Below are 22,680 nucleotides of genomic sequence, written 5' to 3'. Positions count from 1 at the left end.
CAGGCAGGAAGGAGGCCCCAGGGAAGAAGGCTCCGTTCGCGACCCGCGCTCCTTTCCGAAAGTCCGGGCAACGCAGGAAGGTCTGCGAAGAAACAAAAGCAAGCGTCCGAGTCTCGCCCAGAAATCATCATTGCTGGGTTATAGTTGGGCGACGTGGCATATGCCCTAGGTCCTGCGGGTCCCATGCAGAGAGAGGCATCGTTTCGGGACGGTGACATCACACCGTCCTGATCTGGAAACGTGAAGAAGGCATTTCCACGAATCTAACACAAGAGAAACAACTGAATTTAAACTGCATTTCAGGGGCGCCTGGGTGGCTCAGTCGTTAGGCATCTGCCTTCGGCTCGGGTCATGATATTCCCAGGGTCCTGGGATCGAGCCCCCCCATCGGGCTCCTGCTTCGCGGGAAGCCTGCTTCTCCCTCTCCCACTCCTCCTGCTTCTGTCCCCTCTCTCGCTGTGTCTCTCTCTCTGTCAAATAAATAAATAAAATCTTTGGTTTAAAAAAAATGAATAAATAAACTGCATTTCAGGGCAGCGTCCCTTGCCACAGAGATGGGATATCCTGAGACCTACCCCCCCGGGGCCGGCTTCCCAGGCCACCGACCGGGCAGGAAGGGCCTCGCGCTGGGGTCCGGGGCTTAGCTGTCAGCCTCTTGTAATTCGTCATGGTTTTCAACAGGGAGCCCCCCGTTTTCATGTCGCACCAGGCCCTGCAAATTCTGGAGCGGACCTTTCCCAGGCCTTTGGGGAAAAGTTACAAAGACGTCCAGGAGGCCAGAATCTATGTTTTTGTTTTTGTTTTTTTTTTAACCCCAAGGCTCAACTCCAGGTTGTATTTATGTTATCTCCTGTGCTGAAAAAGTCGACCTCGTCTCCTCCCCATCGCCACTCCTTAAGTTCCCTGGGTTTGTATCACTGTTAACAGTATCAGTGTTGACAACACAATCTGTTCTATCATCTTGGTTTCAGCCTCTGGTTCAGCTTGCCTATTCATCCCAACCTCAAGGATCTATTACTCTGCGTGTGGCATGGCTAATGCTGGGAAGACTGCAGAGGCAGGAGAGATCCCCACTCTGATGGAATCTACCAGCAGGAGGCAGCTTATAAACACAACAAATATGTTAAATATACAATGTGCGGTAGCCAACAACTGTAGCAGAGGAGGGGGTGGAGAGTGAGAGAGGCTATTTTACATAAAACGGTCAAGAAAGACCTCTCTGAGGAGATGAGGTGTGAGCAGGTCCCAGATAAAGTATCCGAGGGAAGAGTGAAATAGGACGCGGGGAAGGCATGTGCAAAGGTCCTGGGGCCTGGGAAGTACTGGGTGCTCCAGGAACAACAAAGCAGCTGGTGTGGCTGGAGCATCATGAGTGAGGGCAGAGGAGAGCTGCGTCGGGAAGAACCATGTGAGACGTGGAAAGGCCTTTAGGTTCTATTCTGAGCGTGTTATGTTAGAAAGCCTTTGGAGGGATGAGAGCAAAGAAGGCATGCTTTCCGTTGTGTTTCAGAAGGATTCTCTGGAAGCCGGATGCACAGGAGACAGCACGGAGAGGCAGAAAGAGGAGCAGGAGACGAGGGGAGAGGCCATAGCCCAGAGGACGTAAGGCGGCGCGGCACGAGATCCGAGAAAGGAGGGAGAGCAGCAGGATTGCCTAAAAGACCAGGGTGCCGGGCTGCATTTCGCCGACACATACCCTTCCGCTCTTAATCTTTCCTCGTCTTCTTTACAGAATGGCCTCTGATCTTTTCGCTTCTCTTCTATCCAAACGTATTCATTCTACAGAAGGGCAAGACTCCCGCTCCTCCACGAGGTCCCCTGGGGCGCTCACGGGCAAGCACTGCGAGACAACAGGTGTGTTACCTGCTGTTTGCTACTTACCTTTTTAACCTCCTCCACGGTACTGGGAGGGTATTATGCTGACTTTATTTTTAAGTTATATGAGTAGTTGTATCACTTTGTTAGGACTGCCTTAAAATTCCACGGAGGGGATAACTTCAATTTATTTTCTCCTGGTTCCGGAGGCTGGAAGCCAGAGATCAAGGAGACAGCCCGTCGGGTTCTTTGGAGGCCGCTCTCCTTGGCTGGCAGACCGCTGTATCTTTCCTCTGTGCTCAGGCATCCCTGGTATCTCTGTGTGTCCCAGTTTCCTCCTCGTATGAGGACACTGGCCTCGTTTTAAGTTGACTGCCTCTTTAAGGGCCATCTCTCCAGATCATCTTCTGAGGTTCTGGGGGTTGGGAACCTCAACATATGGATTTGGGGGAAACGCAACTAAGTCCCTCCCCGTGCTGGTAACTGTAAATTCATTCAGCGTCGCCCAGTATCAGGACAGGAGTGAGACACTGCTGGAGAGGTGATTGTTGTCACCCCGAGAGCCCGGCCTTGGAGCTGGATGCAGTAACCGAGGGGGTCTGGGTTTGTCACTTCGAGGAAGAGATGAGTGACGGCTTGGCTGCATGGGATCAAATCTGCAGCTTTTGTCTTTGCCCTGAACTGCAGCCCGCCAGGCCACCCCACAGCCTGAGCCCTCCCTTCACAGCGGGAGTCGGCTCATGATGCTCCTTCACCCCACGCCCTCTCCCTCGGAGGGGACCCCACCTGAGAAAACCCACCTGGCTCGTTCCCCTCCCTTCCCCACGTTTCTCCCCTTCCTGTTTTTGTTTTTGTTTTATTTATTTATTTATTTATTTGACACAGAGAGAGACACAGCGAGAGAGGGAACACAAGCAGGGGGAGTGGGAGAGGGAGAAGCAGGCTTCCCGCGGAGCAGGCAGCCCGATGCCAGGCTCGATCCCAGGACCCCGGGATCATGACCTGAGCCCAAAGACAGATGATTACCCGCTGAGCCACACAGGCGCCGCCTCTTTTTGTTTTTAATTAAGATGAAATTCACACAACATGCAATCATTATTCAGTGAACAATTCGGTGGCATTTCGTGCTTTCACAATGTGATTAACCATCTCCTGTATCTACTTCCCAAACATTTCCATCACCCTCAGAAGGACACCCCACACCCATTCAGCAGCAGCTCCCCATTCCCCTCCCCCAGCCCCCAGCAACCACCAGACTTACCTGTTCTGAGTATTTCATGTCAATGGAATGATATGCATATGCAGTTTAGTGTCTGGCTTCTTTCGCTGAGAGTTAACGTTTTCCAGGTCCATCCGCTTTGTAGCAGGGGTCAGAGCTCATTTTTATGGCTGAGTAATATTCCATTGGGTGCACAGAGCACATTTTGATCATCCATTCTTTGATTGATATCTGGGTTGTTTCCACCTTTTGGCAATTGTAGGTAATGCTACCGTGGATATGTGTGGATATGTATTTGTTTGAGTCCCTGTTTTCAGTTCTTTGGGGTACATACCTAGGAGCCAGACACCTTACAGTGAGGCCCTCCCCGATCACCTTACGTAAGATGACAGCCCCCTGACTCTTCACCCTCCTGTCCTGGCTTCAGACCTCTGACGACCACCGTGTAAAATCACATATATTCACCTATTCCCCGCCCTCGCTTTATGACTTCCTCTTCACCAGAGGTAAGGTCCTGCTGACTAGGGGTTGACAGGATTTTTTCCTCCGCTGTATCGCCAGGACTCAGGACACTACTGGACTTCTGTCAGTGATCCATTGTCCCATTTATCTATTGTATAACTGTATATCTATTGTAAATCTGTTGTCACAATGATGTTGTGAAATGAACTCTTTCAAAACTTAGTGGCTTCACACAACAGCCATTTACCAGCCTCCCGATCCTGCAGGTCAGGAATCGAGACTGGGCTCAGTTGGGGGGTTGTCATGCCGGAAGCTGGAGGTGGGGACATGAAACAAGAACACAAATAACTACAAAACGAAGAGAGGGCCTCCACTTGTGGGGCAGGATGTGGGGATTTCAGGGGACGGCAAAGGCCAAGGGCACGTGAGAGCTGGGCTGCCTGGGGCCTCAAGCAGCCCAAGTGGCTGGATTGGGTAAAGTGAGGAAGAGAGGCTGGGGCTCGAATGTCAAACAAAAGAAGCCAAGGAACAGCAGCGGAGAGGAATGTGAAGACAGGCTGGGCACGTGGCCTCGCCCAGGGGTCCCCCACAGCCTCCAGAGGTCCCTGCAAGCCAGAGACCAACATTCATGTCATAACTTCACAAAGGCATGGGGGAGGTGTGGAGAGCTATGTGGCTGTGTTCTCCCAGCGCTGGTAGTCGGGCGGGGGGGGGGGGGGGGATCCGCTCTGAGCCTGCCTTCCCACCATCACGCAAGCAGAGGAGAGAGGACAGGGCAGGGCAGGGTCAGGGAGCCTTGAGCGCCCCTGTGCGCGGGGCAGCTGCGTGGCCCGGGTCCTTCTAAGCACCAGGGCACAAGGCGGACTGTGACAGAGTCTGCCCCTGCGAAGAGAAGCTCGGGAGGAGGAAGGAGCCCACGTCCCTCAAAACCAGGAAGGACGTGATCTGGCCAGTGGATACTGTGTCATTCTTACAGTGAATAACTTGGGGGATGACCTGGCATTTAACTGCTGGTGGGTCTCCCAGGATTGTTTCTGCGAGCGAGTTCTCAGGGGTCTGATGTCCTGAGTGACCTGAAGGAGCAGCCACTGGCCCGCCAGGCCGAGGCCCGCATGGACGGGGGGCCCGGGAGTGGTGGGCATGGGGTGACAGCCCCGCCCGCATCATGCCTGCCCAGAGCTCCAGGGAATCCAGAGAGCAAGGCTGAAAATCTGCGCTCGAGAAGGATGGTCTGCATCTCAGAAGCAGAGACTGTCTTAAGCCCGGCGGCGTGACGCCTCACATGATCTGGCCATGACTGTGGTGTCCTGGTTGTGCTCACAGCTCACCGGGCCCTGGGCTGCAGAGCTCACAGGACGGCTGCGGGCAGGCAGCTCCAGCTCCAGGGGCCCAGCTAGAGATGCCAGGCAGCGGACCAGCACACCTGTCCTGGGGCACAATGGAGGAGGGGGAAAGGAGCCCCCTGCTGTCCCAGGTAAGCCAGTGCCCGGTGCCCTCCGCCCCAACCCCCACCCCCCGCCCCGTTTGGGACTGTCTTCTCCACCGCCGAACGCCCTGGGCCCGGGTGAGGGGGGGGACCTCCGGCCCGTTCTCACCCACCCTGGCCCCAGGCCCCACCCTGAGCCTTTCTGTGTGCTGGGGCTAGCCAGTAGGTGGACACCCACCAGGAGCTAAGGTTGCGGTAGGGGTTTCACTAATCAGGTGCTTTATCCTCACCCGGCGCTTTGCCCAACTCGGGAATGTTTCCTATCCTTGCCCTTGTGCTTGACGTGGTGTGCGGTGCACCCGCGCTCCGAGAAAAGCACACACCCAGGGGACGCGCTCCCAGGGGCCTTCAGTGCCTCCCTCGCGCCCTGCCCATCCGCCTCCACCTGCGACCTCTCGGCCTTTACCTACCGCCCCATTTGCCCCTTCCCCACGGCTGCCTGTGGCTCCGGAAGCAAGACCGCGAGCTCTGGCTCCCGACACCCCTCCAGGCGGGCTGCGAAGCTGCAGGATAACTTTCCGGCCCCCGCACACGGCCTCGGGCAGCCCCAGGCGCCCCAGCCTGGCACCCAGCAGCCTGGCCTTTTGCTTCTACTGACTGTTGGGGCCTGGGGGGGCTGATAAATACCCCTTTCCTCTCCTGCAAGTTCACAGTGGATGAGGTTTCAATGCAGGGTCAGATGTGGGGAGTGGAGGACAGCTTCTTCCTGGGAAACTGGTTTGGAAGGGAGGCCCTGCCTAGGTGTGGGGCCACAGCTTCCGAATTCTCCTCCCAGATTTCAAGGCAGGCCGCCCCTCTCCTCCCTGCAGGGAGAGAACGGAAGTTTCTCCCACACCTGCCTGCAGGTGGAGAGCGTTTGGGGTGGGGGGCAAGCAGATCTGAAATGGAGATTGTCGGTTAAGGGACGAAGTGGGACGGAGTCAGCAGCTTCTCCAAACCTCACGATCAATGAGCCACGTCTCTGTGGGAGAACCGGGGGCGGGAGATGGGTCAGCACTTCTTTACTTTCCACACTTGCTACGACCAGTGCCCCAGAGCATGGCTGAGCATCCTGCTGGAGGGCAAGGCAGGGCCCTGGCCTCCCACAGAGCCCTGGTCTCCTCCCTGCTCTGGGAGGCTGGCTGGCCCAGCACCGTGTCTGCGCTCAGAGTGGGGCGGACTGTGCAGGTCCTGGGACAGTGGGGCTGGGCTGAGGCGGGGAAGCAGAAAGGGCAGCCCCCCGGGGCCAGCCCTTCTGCCTGGAGTGCCTGCACCTCCTGGGCTGGGTGGGGAAGCCCCTCTCTGGACTGTGTGTCCAGCCCAACCCACACAGATGCTGTTCCGGCCACCTGCCACGTGCCTCTGCTGCGGGACCACATCCTCCATCTCACAGAGGGGATCAAGGACAGGCGTGTGTTCGTGCCACGCCGGTCTCCCAGTATTGCCCCGCTTACTCTCCACTGTGAACTGGCAGGGTGCAGCTGTCCCTCCGTTTCGCAGGAGACAGGCCCTTCCTGTCCCCCTGCTGCCTGGCCGGGCGACAAGCCTGGAGGCCGCCATGGTCCTCCCCAGCCATCGCTGGTCCCTGAGCCTCCTCTATCCACTATCCAGTCTCTTCCCCTGGCCACGAGGAGGTGACCTCCCCGTTGATTATCACGTCCTGCTGGTGAGGTCTCCCTGTGTGTTCCTCCTGCCTCCACAGGGCGCCGGGTGCCAGGAGGAGCCCCTCCCCAGGAGCAGCCCACTCACTTCAAGACACCCTAGGCCGGCACCCCGAGAGGACCAGGTCTGGAGGGCAGGCCCTGGGGGAGACCCGGCCCCCTCTCTCCCCTTGGGAAGCAGCTGCCTGAAGTACCTGACCTTCCTGTTCAACTTCCTCTTCTCTCTGCTTGGTCTGCTGGCCCTGGCCATTGGGCTCTGGGGCTTGGCTGTCAAAGGGTCTCTGGGGAGTAGCGGGGGGGCAGCCCTGCCCGAAGACCCCTTGCTGGGACTGACACTGGGGGGGCTGGTGGTCAGTGCAGTGAGCCTGGCAGGCTGCCTGGGTGCCCTCTGCGAGAATGCTTGCCTGCTGCACTGCTTCTCTGGGGGTCTCATTGCCTTCCTGGCGCTGGAGGCTGTGGTGGGTGCCCTGCTGGTGGCCTTCTGGGGCCCGCTGCAGGATGGCCTGGAGCCCACCCTGCGTGCGGCCATCACCCACTATCAGGATGACCCGGACCTGCGCTTCTTCATTGACCAGGTCCAGCTGGGGCTGCAGTGCTGTGGGGTGTCCTCCTATCGGGACTGGACGTGGAACCTGTGAGTCCTGTAGCCCACGGGGAAGGGGGGAGTCCCCAGTGGTCAGCAGACCAGACTGCACGTGCACTCACATGGATGCACTCACTCGCACACATGCTCACTTGTACGCACACACGAGTGTGTACACACATGCCCGTGCACACACGTGGGCCCCCGAGTGTTTCTGCTCCCCCCAACCAGGACCAGGTGGACAGGGATCTTAGTGGAGAAGCTGAGCCAGCAGACTTAGAAAGTCAGTTTGGCGAGTGTTTTTGGTAAGGTCATCATACAAGACGTCTCAATGTCAAATGCACTTCAGTTAAGTGGGGACATCGTTCCGGACTCCACAGTTCTCCCTCCACAGCATGTGAATGTGTGCGTGTCTGTGTGTGCATGGATGCACGTGTGCATGCTTGTCCGTGTATGTGTGTCTGCGTGTGTGCATGTGCATGCATGTGCGTGTGCATGTTTGTCCATGTATGTGTGTCTGCGTGTGTGCATGTCTGTGTGTCTGTGTGTGCGTGCATGTTTGTCCGTGTATGTATGTCTGCATGTGTGCGTGCATGTGCGTGTGCATGGTGGTGTGTGTGTGTCTGTGTCTGCGTGTGTGCATGTCTGTGTGTCTGTGTGTGCATGCATGTGCATGTGCATGGTGGTGTGTGTGTCTGTCTCTGCGTCTGCGTGTGTGCATGTCTGTGTGTCTGTGTGCATGCATGTGCGTGTGCATGCTTGTCTGTGTGTGTGCGTGTGTCTGTGTGTATGAGTGGTGTGTGTAAGCATTGTCTATTTAGGAACACTGGGCACTGTATCTTTTACATTCTGCTGGAGGACAACTGACCATGAGAGATGGGAGTCATACAGAGACTTGAAAACCAGCCACTTGTGTCCAGCAGTCACTGAAACGTGACAAGCGTTCTAGAAGCATCCACACGGGTGTTCCCATTAGTGGGCTGTGAATTCGGATTGGTGGCAGCCCCCTGTGGTGTCACATGGTCACCCATCCTGCTGGCTTTTGAGTCCTTGCCTTAGTGAGGCCCACTCTTCTGGGGGATGAGGGCATGCCTGTGAGGGAGGGCAGGTGCAGGACCGTGGACCCCAGTCAAAGTCCAGGGATGCTTGGAGGCTGCCTGGAGCTGGGGGCTGTGAGGAGAGCCCCGTGGCTGCCGAGCGCTGCCCCTTAGCCTCCCACACCGACCCGCTGACGGGCACGGCGACCTCTCCCAGGCTTCAGCTCATCTTCTCCCCTCCAGTTTTGCCTGCTCAGACCAACTCAGCAGCCCCTATCGGGCAAGGCTGTCTGATTCCCACCCCTCATCACGTGCTTGTCTCCTCTTCAACCGTCTCACCAAATATGTCCCTTCCTGCCAAGAGGCTTTGACATCTGCCTGCACGTGCAGGGGCCTCCGGGTGCCGGGATGAATCACAGGAAGCTGGTTATTGTGTGTGCACAAGTGCGTGTGCCTATGTACATGTGTGTCTGTGGGGCGTGGACGTTTGAAGGGCCGGTAAGAGACACCTGACTCAGTGCCGGGCCCCGAACAGCAGGCCCTGCCCTCCAGACCGATGCCCAGATGTACCCTTACAGGTACTTTAACTGCAGCTCCCCTGGGGTCCAGGCCTGCAGCCTTCCTGCCTCCTGCTGCATCAACCCCGGGGAAGATGGCGCGGCTGTCAACCACCCGTGTGGCTTCGGAGCTCTGGGCCTGGATGAGGGTGCCGCTCAGAGACGGGTGCATCTGCAGGGCTGTGGCCCTCCACTCCGAGGGTGGCTGCACAGGAATGTCCGGGCTGTGGGTGCCTGCACAATCGTGGCTGTGGTCGTCCAGGGGGTGGAGCTCCTGATGGCCGCCCAGCTGGTGAGGGCCGTGGCTGTCCGCCAGGTGGGGGGTGGAGAGCCCCAGAACCGTGGGGACGGAAAGGTCCCCTGCCAAACTGGCCCAGGGCCGACAGCCCCGTAGGACACCCAGGGAAGGTGTCGGAGTAACCACGCTGGGTCTCAGGCACCCGGGCCTCCTCCACCTGCTGTACCTCCCACTCCACAGGGGCCCCTTTCCCTGAGGGCAGGGCATGCCCACCTCCTTCCCGGTTCTGTCAGGCCCTGCAAGGATGAGCCCCTGTACCACCGCCTGATTTCACTCTCTTTTGGAGACATTTGTTCTCTACCATGGAGCCCTTGCAAACACCGCGTGGCCTGTGTAAGCCACACCTCCTACAGGGGATGCCAGGCAAAGCTACCTGGCCAGTGCGAAGAGTACGGGGCTCTGAGGACTGGATGAAATCCTGCTGGCAAGCCCCCAACTCCAACTCCCACCCCTGACTGTCACCTCCAACCACCTCTGATGCTTGCCCCCAACCCCCATTCTGACCCCGCCTCTGAGGCCTACCCCAGTGGCCCCACTCCCTTACCACCGCCTGGCCCCTTCCCGTCCATTGTGGTGGCCGAGGGTGAGGCCCAGGCAGGAATAAATTTTACTGAGCTGTATCATTCATATGGTAAATGGCACCCGTCTCAAGTGGGCAGCGTGAGGAACTCGTCCCTCTGTAAACCCCTGCAGACCCACGGCCAGGTCAGGAGCCAGCCACGGCAGGCTGCTTCGCCTCCTCCCTGTGGGCACCCCGACCGGCCTTCCTCACCTTCGGTTACATGGCTTTTCTGGCTTTCACATGCATGGGACCCCAGAGGGCCCTTCCCAAGAGTCACCATCTGGTCCCTGCTGTGTGAAGAGGCCCCACAGACGCACCTGGTCCATGTGGACACACACTTGGCAGGCTCCTGGATGGCGACTGCTGCTAGGGACAGTTTCACCAGGCCCTGTGTGCACGGGTGCGCCCAATCCCCCCAGGTGCGGCATCAGGCGTGGAACCCTAGGTCACCGGGTGGGCGCCTGGCCAGAGGTACTGGACAGCTAAGGACAGGCTGGCTGGGCCACTAAGCGAATTCCCCGATCTCTCTGCACCTGTTTCCTCACCTGTGAGGCAGGGTTGAGGGCTCCCTCCTCCTCGCATGAGCTGTGGCAGGGCCTCGTCCGCCTCCTTCGGGAGGCCTGCTCCGGGGGCTGGGCATGCACGCGACTGCCTCCCAGCGTAGCCGGCTTTACTGCATGGACCCCCGGCCACCACAGGCCCAGATGCAGCGTTTAGTGGGTTTCTTTCCCTCTCAGCCTGGCCAGGCCCCTGCTGCGCCCACCAGCCTGCCCCTTCATCCCTACGCTCCTGCTGGAGACCCACACCGTCGGGCCCTGCCCCCACCCACAACACAACCCACTCCAGCTGAGCGCTCCGGGGTGTGCGAAGTTTATTTTGAAACAGGGACAGCAAGCTGGGCCATGTTGGAAAGGATGTTTCCTGCCGGTGATGGGTTTGGAGGGGTGTTGGTCGGATGCCACCAGGACTCCCCCACCGCCCCATTCCAACCCAAGGGCAGCAGCTGGGAAGGGCTAGCGAGGGGAGCTTGGTCTCACCACCACACAGCAGGACGGGAGCGGGCTGTGAGGGACATTCCTGGGATACCCTGCCCTGGCTTTCCAGCCCTAAGAAAAGGTCTGTGGGCCAGTGTTTCGGAAGCTAAGCAGGGCCTGACTGGCCCCGGGGTGTCCTACAGGGAGCTGGTGGGCTTCTGGTAACTGGCATCTGGGGGCCTGAGGTTGCCACCCTGCAAGGGTCTCCAGACACAAACTGGGCAACCTGGACACCCTCAGGGGGGCCAGCCTCCTCGCAGGAATCCTGAGCAGGGGTGGCAGTGGGCAGCAGGGGGTAGGGCCCTGAGGCTCTGGGTCAGGCTCTGGCACTAGATGATGCCATACTGGGCCAGTTCGTGCAGCTCCAGGTGGTTGAAGGCCTCCCATGGGCAGATCACCGTGATGTCTGCGGGAGAAGGAACAGTGGCACCAGGAGGCTCATGGCCCCAGGGGTCACCACCACCCCCTCCACGCCCTGTTGTCCACACCCCGAGTGGTGAGAGCAGAAGTCCTGGGTGGGGAGTCCTTCCCCCAGGGCACGCCAGCTTGAGGGTGTTGAGTGGGAGAGGACAGGTGCAGCCGGGAGGAGCAGGGGGGCAGCAGGGCCTCCTTGTTGCTTTCCAGCCCCCCCACCAGGTACCCGGTGAACCCACTGAATGGGAGCAGCCCCACCTCCGTGAGGCCTAAGCCTTGACGTTGGGGCAGAGAAGGAAGGACGGGCTCGAGGCAGTGCTCTAGGTACCCTTCGGCTGGGGAAGCGGAGTAAGGACGGGACGCAGGCGTGTGGACAGGCGGGAGAGTGGGGGCACCTGGGAAGACCCTGGTGGCCGGGAGAGTGGGGGGCACCTGGGAAGACCCGGGCAGCCATCATACCTGTTCCCAGGCCTTCCATTCCGGGAATGTCGTCCCCAAACCTGCAGGACACAGTGGTCAGGGCCAGTGGCCGGGAAGAGGGCACTGGGGGTGCACGGGGGCATACGTGCCCATGAGCGCCGGCCCCTGGGTCTGCCAGCGCGCCCTGGCCGTGAGTGTGCAGGGACATACGCCGGCGGGTGGGCTGCGGCTGAGTCCCTGAGCGGCAGTGAGCGTGGCCTCCAGATCCATTTGGCAGTAACAGGTAGAGGGTGACAGGAGCCCCCGAGCCCTCCTGCCCTCCATGCTGAGGAATGGGGGGCCCTTGGGAACGACCCCAGCCAGGGAAGGGTGGCCCAGCCCCCTGCTCTACAGTGTACTCCCCCCCACACACACACTTCCTGTGTCGCCTGCAGCTGGCCCTCCACCAGCTCTGCTTACCCTTGGACGCCTTTCTTGGGGGGCTTGCTCTTGAACTGCCTGGTTTGCCGCTGCTTAAATTTGGGGGGCCCTTTTCTGGGAGTGACGGGCCCCCCCGTCACCCTGGTGGCTGACCGGATCTCGGCCTTGGGCGGCTCCAGGTTCATGGCCAGGATGGCAGAGACCCCCACAGCAACCTCTGGCTTCTAGACTCCCTCGCGCCGTGGGCTGGGGGCACACCAGGCTGGGGGGCTCCTGGTCAGCCCCCTTGCTTCCGCCCCCCTTGCAGGTCTCAACCCAGCAGAAGAGAGGAAGTCCTGAAACAGGAAACCCAGGAGGCCCTGAGCATGACCGCAATGGCAGCCCCCCGCCATCTCCACGTGGGCCTGCACCTGGGGTCAGGCAGGGGGAATGAGAGTACCGGTGGCTCCCCTGGTGCACCCCCCTCGGCTGTCTCCCCTTCTGCGTGCCCCACCCCAATCCCCGGGGTAGGGACACTCAGCCTCATTCCTGGTGGCATGCCAGGCATCTGGCAGTGCCAACGAAGGGTGACAGAGAAGTGGAGGGCAGGGTGCCTTCTCAGGAGAAGTCCCGAGCTGAGCTGTGCAACCAGCCCCCTGCAGTTTCTTCCCTCTAATGGTAAATCCCCTGGCCATTCACTGTGCTTGGAGACTGCCCTGGGCACATAGTGTCACCTGCTGGTGTCCCTGAACCCACTGCACAGGGTGACCTCCCCTCTGCCTCTCCCTGGATACCCTAAGCCCCATTGACCCTGCTCAAGGGCAACTCCGCTTCCCCTAAGCCTATTAGCACCAGAGGGGCGACTCTAATCCCTCAGGGCTGCCATGAGCCTAGAAGGTTCTGGGGCTAAGCACAGGACACAGACAGGAGCCCCTGGCACTAGATGCCCCAGGCCCCACCTCATGGGTTCCCTTTGCTGCTCTGGTCTTGCGGGCTACAGTGCCTGACTCCAGCCTTGGGCTACCACCAGCTGCTGGCTAGAGCATCAGGGCTGAGACCGGCTGGCGGGCAAGGCAGGCTGGGTGGTGGGGGTGGGCACCCAGTACCAGGTGCACCCCCCCCATGGACCTTTCCTCCCTAACATTCATCCTCCATGCCAGAACCCGCACCAGCCAAGGAGGATGTACATGGGGCCCAGGGTGACCTGCACTGGTGGTCCCGGCAGCTCAGACCCCATCATGCCCACCCCTCACAGCCTAGATGGTGTAGGCCCAGCCAGACCCCTTCCCCGGTCCCAGGCCATGGGGCCCAGTGCACACAGCCCTGACCCGGACGGAACTCCCCCTGTCAGATGCTGGCCTCGTGGAAACCATGGTCCAGACTCTTCCCAGCCAGCCCAGCCACAGTCCAGTCTCTGGCTGATGACCACTCAAGTTAGCTGAGAGTGTATGGCCCAAGGTCCCCAGACCATCGCTGGCCTTGGGGACTGCCTGCAACCACCCTTTAATTTGGGGGAGCTGAAAGGGACCGGCTGGGGAAATGCTCTGACTGGGACAGTGGACAGACTCCTGCAGATCCAGCCGTCGGTGTGGCGGTGAAAAGCCCAACTCCCCACCCTCTGTGCAGACACTCAACTCTCTTGGGTAAACGGCTGTCAAGAAAGGCGACTGGGGGAAGGTCAGTACTCACCAAGCACTGGGCAGGTCTCAGGGGGCCGCGGGTTTGAGTGGCCAGGCTCCCCCAGCAGGGTGCCGGCTGGGCATTTATCCTGCGCTTGGGTAAGCCGGTTAGGATCGTCCCCTGACACGACACTAATGAGATTGTCAGGGCCACTCAGGAGGGTGGCGGGAGGGCACCACCACTGAGGGTCAGGGAGACGAGAGAAGGGGCTCAGGGGCAGGCAAGGGCCTGGGGATGGGGTCGGGATGAAGATGGGATGCGCCAACACAAACCGCTGGACGGGCAAGACTCACTCCTGAAGCTGCTCGTCTTGGAAGCCAAGAAGAAACTGCACCGGCCGCCATCCTGGGTCTCCCCACTTTCAGTTCTCTGACCTCTAAAGGACCTGCCTTCACGGCCCCCAAAGTCCTGTGTAGTCTGGTCACTACCTACCTCTTTGACCTCACCTTTTATCCCTCCACCTTGTTCTCCATGCTCCCAGCCCTTCCACCCCAGGACCTTTGCACCCACTGCTCTGTCTGTTGGTGTACTGTGCACCTCTCCTCGTCCCCTCAGCTCCCTCTTCCTGAAACGTCAGAGCTCTGCCCCAGGACCATTTCCTCAGGGCCACCCCTCGGGCTAGACCAGGATGCCTATCTCATAGGACTGCACGGCAGCTGGGACTTGTTCACGCTGATACATCGGATAATGCTCGTGGTAACCTGTCTCCCACGTTAGAGTGAGTGTGGCAGATGTTCCTACTGGACCCCAGTGCCAGACACATCACAGGTGGTCAACCGGCGCCTGAGAGACGAATGAGCAGACAAGACCCACACCTGCGCGAGTCTCGGCGAGCCTGGTGCTGGGGCTGCACGGGCATCCTCGGCCGCCATGTGCTACGTGGAGGAGTCCGCCACGTAGTTTATGTCACCATAAACTCTGTTTCTGGAGGGCACACAGCTGTCCAGAAAGACAGCCTGAACCATGGGTGTCTAACTGGGCACTGTGTTTTGCTTCCATTCTCTGGCCCACACATCTCTATGGGATACATCAGCTTTCTGTTAAAGGCCCCTACCTGGGAAGGCCTGTTTATCAGCTCAAACCCCTCATGAATTTATGCTGCAATCTTAGTTTTTTCTTTAAATGAGGAGAGATAAAACACACACAAGTTCCTTTAACCCATCCAGGACACTGGTATCAGCGCTTGGAATCGTTGGGGGAGGGAGATAAGATGGGACAATTTCCATGGTGGGTGTGAGCAGGAGATGGGGATGGGCAACGAGGGCCCTAAGATAAAGTTCTTCCCGGGCCGAATGGTCCCGTGGCCGGGTCTGCAGCCAAGCACCAGGCTAGTGCCGGGAGGCTGATTTCTAGGGCTAATGCTGGAGGCCTCTGGGTCCTTACACCCAGATCAACTGCCTCGATCATCGTGTCTAAGTGGGTTGGAAGGACTGGAGGCTCAGGCCCCTGTGGGCCGATCCACAGCCTTCTACTGGTGAATGGGTATCTCCCCAAGGAGGCCTGCAGCTGGAAGAATAAGGCCCTTCCCAGGCTGCCTACAGGTGTTCATGCCTGCCAAGGACTTTGCCAATAGCAACTTCATGGGACCAGACAGTCCTCCCTCTGCCACCGGGAATAACCAGAGCTGGCCTTGGGGCAGGACTTCTGGGGTACTGGGACATGGAAGGGGACTCCTGGGGTCGTCGTCACGTGGATCATCAAAAAAAATGGAACTTACTTCACCCTTACAGGTTGGTGAAAGCTGCAGGCTCTCGATAAAAGTTCAATGGCAAGCTGCACCTGCTTTCTTTGACAACGTAACGTAAGCCCTACAGAGAAAAACACAGAAGCCTCCGTCTAATCACCATAGAGACTTATTTATTCTCAGATAAAGTCATTAAATAATTCCTTCTATTCCTGACTCCGGCCTCACGAAGGGCCACGGGTAAAGCTCCGTGCTGCTTCCTGAGAAGGAGCTGTCAGGTTGGAGCTGGCGTGGGTGTTGGGCAAGTCGGCTCAGCCTCCACTCCTCACTCGGAGCTGGATCTCCATCCTGAGGAAGGCCTTGAGGTTCTCATCAGCCACGTGCTCCTCGAGGGCAGCCAGGGCCCTCTGACCACCGTCTCGGTAATGCCGCAGCAGTGCATCTGCATACTCCACCCACACACAGTTGGGACAGCCACTCATGCAGCAGTTTGTGGGGGGCTGGAGGTCAGGCGGCGGGGGATACAGGGCTTCTGGGGGGCCCCTGCCAGGCAAGGACGACTTGGGCTGCCCTGTGCCATCTGCACCTGATTGAGAGCCCTCCTCTACATGGTCCTTCCCAAAATCTCTGTGGCCTTCACGGACTTGGACCCAGGCATGCGGCCTGTAAAGAACGCTGCCGCCTCCAGGAAGCCTTTGGCACCTGTCCCAGCTGGAGGGTCCACGTGGCCCCTAAGAAGACAGATGCTGGTAAGGCCTTGCCAGCCCCCAGCTCCAGGGAAATTTCAGCCTCCTGTCACTGGCAGGGGGCTCCAGGTGCTTCTCCGCTTCATCTCCCAGGAGACCTTAGACAAGTTACTCCATCTGTACACTCGGCTTCCCCTCTGTAAAGTGGACGTAAGGGCTGGAGAAATGGGTTCAGGGACAGGCACTGGGTGCACACTCCAGCAGATGGTGGGGTGGGGTGGACGCTGGAACCCCACCTCCTCGGGCAGGAATGGGTGCGGGGTGGAAGCTTGCGGGCTGGGGCCACACAGCTGCTTCTCCCTCTCCAACCAGTGCAGCCGAGCGCCCCTCTGACTATGCTGATACTCCCTCGGCAGTATCCCCTGCGCGCCGGCTGTGTGCAACCCCCTGGGGAAGCCGCAGTGAACAAGGAGCTCGTGCTCCTCGCAGGAGTTAGCAGAATGAGTAAGTAAGGTCAGGGCGGTGGCAGTCAGTGTGGAAGGCCCCGGAGACCCTGGAGCAGGACACAGGACCCCGGGGCCGGGGCCGCAGAAGGGAGGGAAGGCGGCCCGCTGTGCCCGGTGGCGGGGGGGGGGGGGGTGGGGCTGCCCTCGGGACCTTTGCGGGATGACCTGGGAGGAAGACAGCGATGAAGGGGCTATGCAAGGGATACTGCCGAACCGGCCGGCCCAGCGCAGGGCTGCCCCTCCCGCGGAGCCGCGGCCAAGACAGGAACGACAGCAGGCGGCGCGGCCGGGCGTCTCCGGTCCCTGCCGGGCCCCCGCCTCCCGAACGCGCCGCGCCCCGGCCCCCGCCCCGGCCCCGGTCCCGCTGATACTTGCCGGACCGCAGGCAGCGGCGGCCACCGTGCGGCCTCCCCCAACCAAGCTCCGGAGCAGCATCACCCGCGGCCCGGCCGCGCAGGCGCGCCGCAGCCCCGGGCCCCGCCGCGCAGGCGCGCCGCGGCCCCGGGCCCCGCCCGAGGCGGCGTGAGCGGTAGGCGCTCTGGCCACTCCGGGTCCGCCAGGAGCGGCACCGCCCCAATGGGCGCAGACCTAAGCGCAGGAAGCGGAAATGGCGGGGTCGCGGGGCGGGACTGTGCGGGAAGGCGGAAGTGGTTTAGCCTGCGAGCGCCCGGCGCGCGGATGGCTGGCCCCTGGCCCCGAGGTGCCCTGCCCGTGGGGCCGGCGGGGCCCCGGGGGCCGGGGCGGCCGCAGGGGCGGCAGCAGCAGCTGCGGGGGAAGCAGCACTCAGCGCCATGGCCCGGACCGCGCAGGTGGGTCTCGGCGCCGCGCAGTCCCTACCCGCGGGTGCGCGGGAGGATCGGCGGGTGAGCGGAGGCGTGAGGGTCTCCGGAGTGGCAGGAGCCACTTCCAGGGTCGGTCCCTGCCCTCCTGGGGCTCCGGGAGAGCCCCTCACCCTAGCGACCTGCGAGAACCCAGGTCAGGGGCAGTCTCCGGTGAGGATGCGTCCTCGCCCGGCGCCCCCGGCAGCCAGGTTCGCTTTCCAGGCTCAGCTTCAGTGTCTCTGATTCTGCTTATGCTGAACTTAGGACGCGTCTCACTCTCCTGTTCTCGCTCCCAGCAAAGAAAAAAAGAAAGTGAATTGCAAGCCCAAGAACCAGGATGAGCAGGAAATCCCCTTCCGGCTCCGAGAGATTATGAGGAGCCGCCAGGAGATGAAAAATCCCATCAGTAACAAAAAGAGGAAGAAACAAGGTAACGTGCAGGCTCATGCTGGGTGGCCATACAGCTTTGTGTGCCCCAGTCCACTTAATTGCCTAAACGTTTAATCGTGCTTCGGGCAGCAGAGATCCACAGACACCCAGTGGTCTGACGGTGCAGGGGCTTGTGGAGCACTGACCGAAGGCTGGTGTCACCAGGGCCACAGAGGTGGCTGGCAGCAGGTGGCAGTGTGGTTTCGGATGAGGCTCCAGAAGGAGCCCTTGGGGCCTCCTGTTAGGATTTTTGGTTCCCCTCCCAAACTAGTGGACATCCATCAGAAGTGATGGTGGGTTCAGAGTGACTTTGGGAAAAGACCCCTGTGTAACAATTGAGGGAGCGGACAGGGCAGACCAGGGAAGCTCTTGCAAGTGAGAAACGGCCGTTTCTTGGACGGGAGTGCAGAAACGATAGGGGGAAAGAGTGGATGTTTTCTGGAGGTTAAGGAGGGAGTTGATGAGAGCCCCCCTGGAACACTTACCTTTCCAACCCCTCACCCAGGGCCAGGTTGGGTAGCCACCTGTCAGCCTCTGCCAGAGATAACACTCGGGGCATTTTGAGGAATGGAGTCCAGCATGTTGGCGTTTTGTGTATTTACATTTGTTTTCTCAAATATGAGATTGTTTTTACATCAATGCTGTTTTATAATTTTTTTTTTTAAGATTTTATTTATTTATTCATGAAAGAGAGAGAGAGAGGCAGAGGGAGAAGCAGGCTCCCAAGGAGCAGGGAGCCCGATGCAGGGCTCGATCTCAGGACCCTGGGATCACGACCTGAGCCGAAGGCAGACGCTTCCATCTGAGCCACCCAGGCGCTCTGTTTTATAATTTCTTTGTAAACCTCATGCTTTTCGTTGGGGGTTAGATGAGCATCAAAGAGACAGTGACAGAAAGAGGCAGGAAAGGTGAGAAGTAGAGGATGCACACCGGCCCCAGCAGAAGAAGGCACAGTTTGAACTGTGCTTTACGGAGCTGGCTCTTGTTTTTGGTGATTTAAGACATAAACTCATACGTAGTAAAGCAGACAGGTGGAAGGTATGATGTATGGCACAGCCTCCCTCCCTGTCTCTGAGTCCTGCTCTTTTGCCCTGAAGAAAGCTCTGTTCATCTTCTGCTGTGCCTGCCCAAGAGAAGTATCCTGCACATTTTCACATACTTAGGATAGGAAACTTACCTGTTCAGTCTGTGCATTGCATAATATCCTGGGTTTGTGCAGTGAAGTCTTCACATGAAGATAGGGTAGTTATTCATCCAGTCCCCCGTTGATGAAATAACATTCAGGTTCTTTCCTGTTTTCTTTCTCAACTAAGCTGTGCTGGACATCTGTGACTTGCAGCGGTGGGCTGTGGGGCTCCCATCCCCATGGGTGTCCGAGCTGCCCCCGCTTGAGTCTGGTCTTCCTTCCCTGTGGCCCTGGTCAGCCTGGCACCACACCGCCTGACCTCTCTCTTTGGTCTCAGCCCAGGCAGCCTTCAGAAAGACACTGGAGAAGGAAGCAAAAGGAGCCGAGCCAGACATCGCTGTCCCCAAGTTCCAGCAGAGGAAGTGGGAGTCTGACGGGGCCTACATCCAGCGAATGGAGGAAGAGGCCCAGCACGTGCTCTTCCTCAGCAAGAACCAGGTGGCCCGGCAGCCCGAGGTGCAGGAAGCTCCCAAAAAGGAGAAGTCAGAGCAGAAGAAAGCGTGAGTGGGGTGGGGTCGGGGTCCCCTGACCATTCTCTGCATCGATAGTGTTTTCTTCCTGGGGGAGCCCCACCCCACCCCAATTCAGGGGGAGCACAGAGAGAAGTGAAAACCTGTTTTTCTGTACATCAGAGCTTTTCAACCCTGGGGCTTCAGGGAGTCTCCGAGCCCACGGAACTCTGAAGGCCCAGATTTGTCTTTGCCTTTCTCTGGAAAAGCATCAAGGGGGCCCAAGAGCCAGATGAGGTCAAGGGCCTTTTGTCCACCCTGGCCAGTTGCAATAGGGAGAGGGGAAAAGATGAGGCTGGTGGTCCCTCAGGAAGGCTTGCTGGCCACTGGGGGATCCCACACAGCTCTGGGGTTCCCCTGCTTCTGACTGGCTGACACCGCCTCCTCGAGGACCTGGACTGGGGTCCTTTCCGTAAAAGAAGTTTGAGGGCCTTCAGCTGTGCCGTCCACACAAGTCCTGTGACCCCTTTCAGCTCCAGTGCCTCATCTGTAAAGCAGGGATACTGGCATCCCCAGCGGGGGCTCAGATGAGGTCCTTGCAGGGCTCCTGAGGGCAGCATCTGGCACCAGGAGGGGGCCCACCGCCTGCTCTAGCTCCCCTGCCCCCCAGCCCTGGAGAAGTCTGGGAAGGAAGCCCTGTGCCACCTCCCTGGGCCTGCGGACATGGGCGGGGAGGTGGTTTTGACAAACAAGGGCTGTTTGAGATGTTTCTGCCACAACTGCAGCCTTTGAGATGGGCGGACCCAAGCTTTCATCGGGAGTTTCTGTCACAGCTGTGGGAGTTGGAGATGCTCTGCAGTCCCGTGGCGCTGTCCACATCTGAGCGCTTTTATGCTCGTGGTCAGGCCAAGTGACGAAAAGTACGTCACAGAAAACCTGAACCACTCACCGTCTGGGGCCACAGCCACCCCCCAAACACAGCGCTGCACGTCTGTGATGGCGAGACCAGGGCCTCCACACCTGGGTTTGGGGAGACCCTTCAGATGCAGCAGCCCAGGCGATGCGTGGGGCCAGAGATTGTCTGGGGTGGGGGCTGCTCAGGGTGTGGAGCGACAGCTGGGCCTCTCCGCGAGGTGCCAGGAGCGCCCCCCCCCCCCATTGGGACAACCCAGAACGTCTCCAGATGCCATCAGAGGTGCTCTGGGGACACAGTCGCCCCCCCCAAGAATGCGGCCTTGGAACCCCGGCGGCCTGCTCTTCCGAGCACCCGGCTGTGGGGGGCAGGCGGTCACCAGAGTGGGGACTTGGCAGCAGCTCGCTGGGCTCTGCTATGGGGCATCCTCCTGGGCATGGGTGACCTCCGCTTTCTGAGTCCCGTGAGATGAGACTTGGGGAATCTGAACGGCACTGTGCTTTCTTCCCCAGCTTCCAGAAACGGCGGCTGGATAGAGTCCGGCGGCGGAGGGAGGAGAAGGCCGCAGAAAGGCTGGAGCGGGAGCTGCTCCGAGGTAGGTCCTCCTGAAGCGATCGCGTGGGCCTGGGGCAGCAGATGGGTGGCCACGTGGCCAGAGGCATGGGTTGTGTTCCTCTGCCCCTCCAGACACGGTGCAGTTCGGCGAGGTTGCCCTGCAGCCCCCAGAGCTGACCGCCCAGCCCAGGACGAGCAGAAGTTGGAGCCAGGTAAGCAGGGGCAGCTGCCCCAGCTGTCCCCCAGGGCCGTGTGGTCCGGGGCCTACACGCGGGATGCCACGTTCTCACTGGGCATACAGCTGGTGGACCAACATGGGCCCTTTCTTATCTCCCCTCTTCCCCGAACTGTGCCTCAACCTTCCGTCTCTGTTCTTTAGCCTGGGAAGAAATCGCTGATGCTGAGGATGCTTTTGAGCCCTGGTGGCATGTCCCAGCCTCTGACCACGTCACTGGCCCGACAGCGGATTATTGGGGAGGAGAGAGAGCGGGCCGTGCAGGCCTACAGGGCACTAAAGAAGCGGCAGGGGGCACCGCAGCCGCCCTGTTCTCCCCACCTGGCTTCCAGGAAGAAGGCAGAGACGCATCTGTGACGGCAAGACCAGGGCCTCCACACCTGGGTTTGGGGAGGACGTAGATGGCCTGGAACACATGCTGGGGCCCCCAGGCCCCCCACGTACTCGCTCTCCAGTGCAAAAGAGGCTCTGGGCCTTTGCTCTCTCGTTTTTTCTCCCTAAGATGGCTTTTCTGTGAGTGACCATCTACTGGGCTGTTCCTCACAGGGCATGATCTGTCCCAAGTGCCCAGAGTGGCCAGCACCTGTTTGGGACACAGCCAGTCAGGCACACCTAGCATCATTCATCGCAGCTTTGTTCTGATTACACAGGTCCAGGCTCAGATAAGCCAGGGCCGCTTTAGGGAGGATGATCCCATAATCCTGTGCTTCGACGCCAGTCCGCTGGAGACACTGCAGACTGGGTCAGCTGAATCTGTAACTGAAGCTCCGTATGGTTCAACAGCGCAGCTCGGCTGGAAGCACAGGCCGGGCAGTGGGCCGGAGCAGGGGTGAGGGGGGCAGGGGTCAGGGTCTAGGCCACCAGGACCTGCTTCTGGCACCTTGTCCCTGCAGAGGCAGGTGCAGCCCACCCAGGCTTTCACTGGGATATGGAGACAGGACACCACCCACACCCAGTGGGTTTGAGAGGAGGTTTGTGTTCTCGAGTGTTTGGGGAAAGAAGAGCAGGTCTGAAGCAGCTTGAGGGCAAGGACAGAACTCTGGCCCGGGACCTTCCTGAGGCTGAAAGGGTTATGTGGGGAATTCCTGCCAAGCTTTGAATCTCCCACCAGAGCCAAAGGAGGGAGCACCCAGATGTCACCAGTGTGATTAGCTGTGGGGCGCGGGGTGCGGGGTGCTGAGACTGTAGGGTTCTCGGCAGTGGAACATGAAGGGGAGCATCCTACTGCTCATATCCTTGTGAGGACAGCACTCGGCTCCTTCCTCGGGCTCGGACAGCTCAGGAACTGCCATGTCTCAGCCTTGGCCATGGTGGCCCTACAGAAAGTGTGGGGTAGCGTGCTTCTGTGGGATCTTTTGCCTTTCCCTGTTTGCATCCTTTACAATGTTTTGTGTTTGTTTTTTTCCAAATTAAAAACTTGAGGGCGCCTGGGTGGCTCAGTTGGTTGAGCGACTGCCTTCGGCTCAGGTCATGATCCTGAAGTCCTGGGATTGAGTCCCGCATTGGGCTCCCTGCTCAGCAGGGAGTCTGCTTCTCCCTCTGACCCTGCCCCCTCTCATGTGCTCTCTTATTCTCTCTCAAATAAATAAAATCTTAAAAAAAAAAAAAAA

At 59.4% G+C, this 22,680-nt stretch overlaps 4 protein-coding genes across 6 annotated transcripts; 2 read left to right on the top strand and 2 right to left on the bottom strand.

The window, feature by feature from the left end:
• The first annotated feature begins 4,502 nt into the window (after nucleotides 1-4,502).
• On the top strand, nucleotides 4,503-9,717 carry TSPAN10 (tetraspanin 10). Its single transcript, XM_025859991.2, has 4 exons — nucleotides 4,503-4,970; nucleotides 6,664-6,747; nucleotides 7,198-7,256; nucleotides 8,821-9,717. Exons 1-4 carry the CDS (start codon nucleotides 4,896-4,898, stop codon nucleotides 9,191-9,193), a joined length of 591 nt encoding a protein of 196 aa, XP_025715776.1. The 5' UTR covers nucleotides 4,503-4,895; the 3' UTR covers nucleotides 9,194-9,717.
• Nucleotides 9,718-10,513: 796 nt separating this feature from the next.
• Nucleotides 10,514-14,494, bottom strand: PDE6G (phosphodiesterase 6G). Of its 2 annotated transcripts, none has more exons than XM_025860013.2 (4): nucleotides 14,422-14,494; nucleotides 11,987-12,282; nucleotides 11,567-11,607; nucleotides 10,514-11,099 (listed from the first exon to the last, which is right to left on the bottom strand). In XM_025860013.2, exons 2-4 carry the CDS (start codon nucleotides 12,130-12,132, stop codon nucleotides 11,023-11,025), a joined length of 264 nt encoding a protein of 87 aa, XP_025715798.1. In that variant the 5' UTR covers nucleotides 12,133-12,282; nucleotides 14,422-14,494; the 3' UTR covers nucleotides 10,514-11,022. The 2 variants fall into 2 exon arrangements, with proteins under 2 accessions (XP_025715798.1, XP_025715797.1); XM_025860012.2 differs by lacking the exon at nucleotides 14,422-14,494 and adding an exon at nucleotides 13,616-13,729.
• A 947-nt stretch (nucleotides 14,495-15,441) lies between these two features.
• On the bottom strand, nucleotides 15,442-16,979 carry OXLD1 (oxidoreductase like domain containing 1). Its single transcript, XM_025860011.2, has 2 exons — nucleotides 16,858-16,979; nucleotides 15,442-16,021 (listed from the first exon to the last, which is right to left on the bottom strand). Exons 1-2 carry the CDS (start codon nucleotides 16,915-16,917, stop codon nucleotides 15,602-15,604), a joined length of 480 nt encoding a protein of 159 aa, XP_025715796.1. The 5' UTR covers nucleotides 16,918-16,979; the 3' UTR covers nucleotides 15,442-15,601.
• A 130-nt stretch (nucleotides 16,980-17,109) lies between these two features.
• On the top strand, nucleotides 17,110-22,674 carry CCDC137 (coiled-coil domain containing 137). 2 transcript variants are annotated; one of them, XM_025859842.2, is made up of 6 exons: nucleotides 17,112-17,291; nucleotides 17,600-17,733; nucleotides 19,196-19,418; nucleotides 20,793-20,875; nucleotides 20,968-21,047; nucleotides 21,215-22,674. In XM_025859842.2, the coding sequence occupies exons 1-6, from the start codon at nucleotides 17,161-17,163 to the stop codon at nucleotides 21,425-21,427; spliced, it is 864 nt and encodes a 287-aa protein (XP_025715627.1). In that variant the 5' UTR covers nucleotides 17,112-17,160; the 3' UTR covers nucleotides 21,428-22,674. The 2 variants fall into 2 exon arrangements, with proteins under 2 accessions (XP_073742055.1, XP_025715627.1); XM_073885954.1 differs by lacking the exon at nucleotides 20,968-21,047 and having other exon boundaries at nucleotides 17,110-17,291.
• The last annotated feature ends 6 nt before the right edge of the window (nucleotides 22,675-22,680 follow it).

Source organism: Callorhinus ursinus, unplaced genomic scaffold (assembly GCF_003265705.2).
Source record: "Callorhinus ursinus isolate GAN/ISIS: 27379988/994484 unplaced genomic scaffold, GSC_fseal_2.0 scaffold68, whole genome shotgun sequence".
Classification (NCBI taxonomy): Eukaryota; Metazoa; Chordata; class Mammalia; order Carnivora; family Otariidae; genus Callorhinus; species Callorhinus ursinus.
Note: the sequence above shows the minus strand (reverse complement) of the source record. Positions and strands in the feature narration are given on the sequence as shown.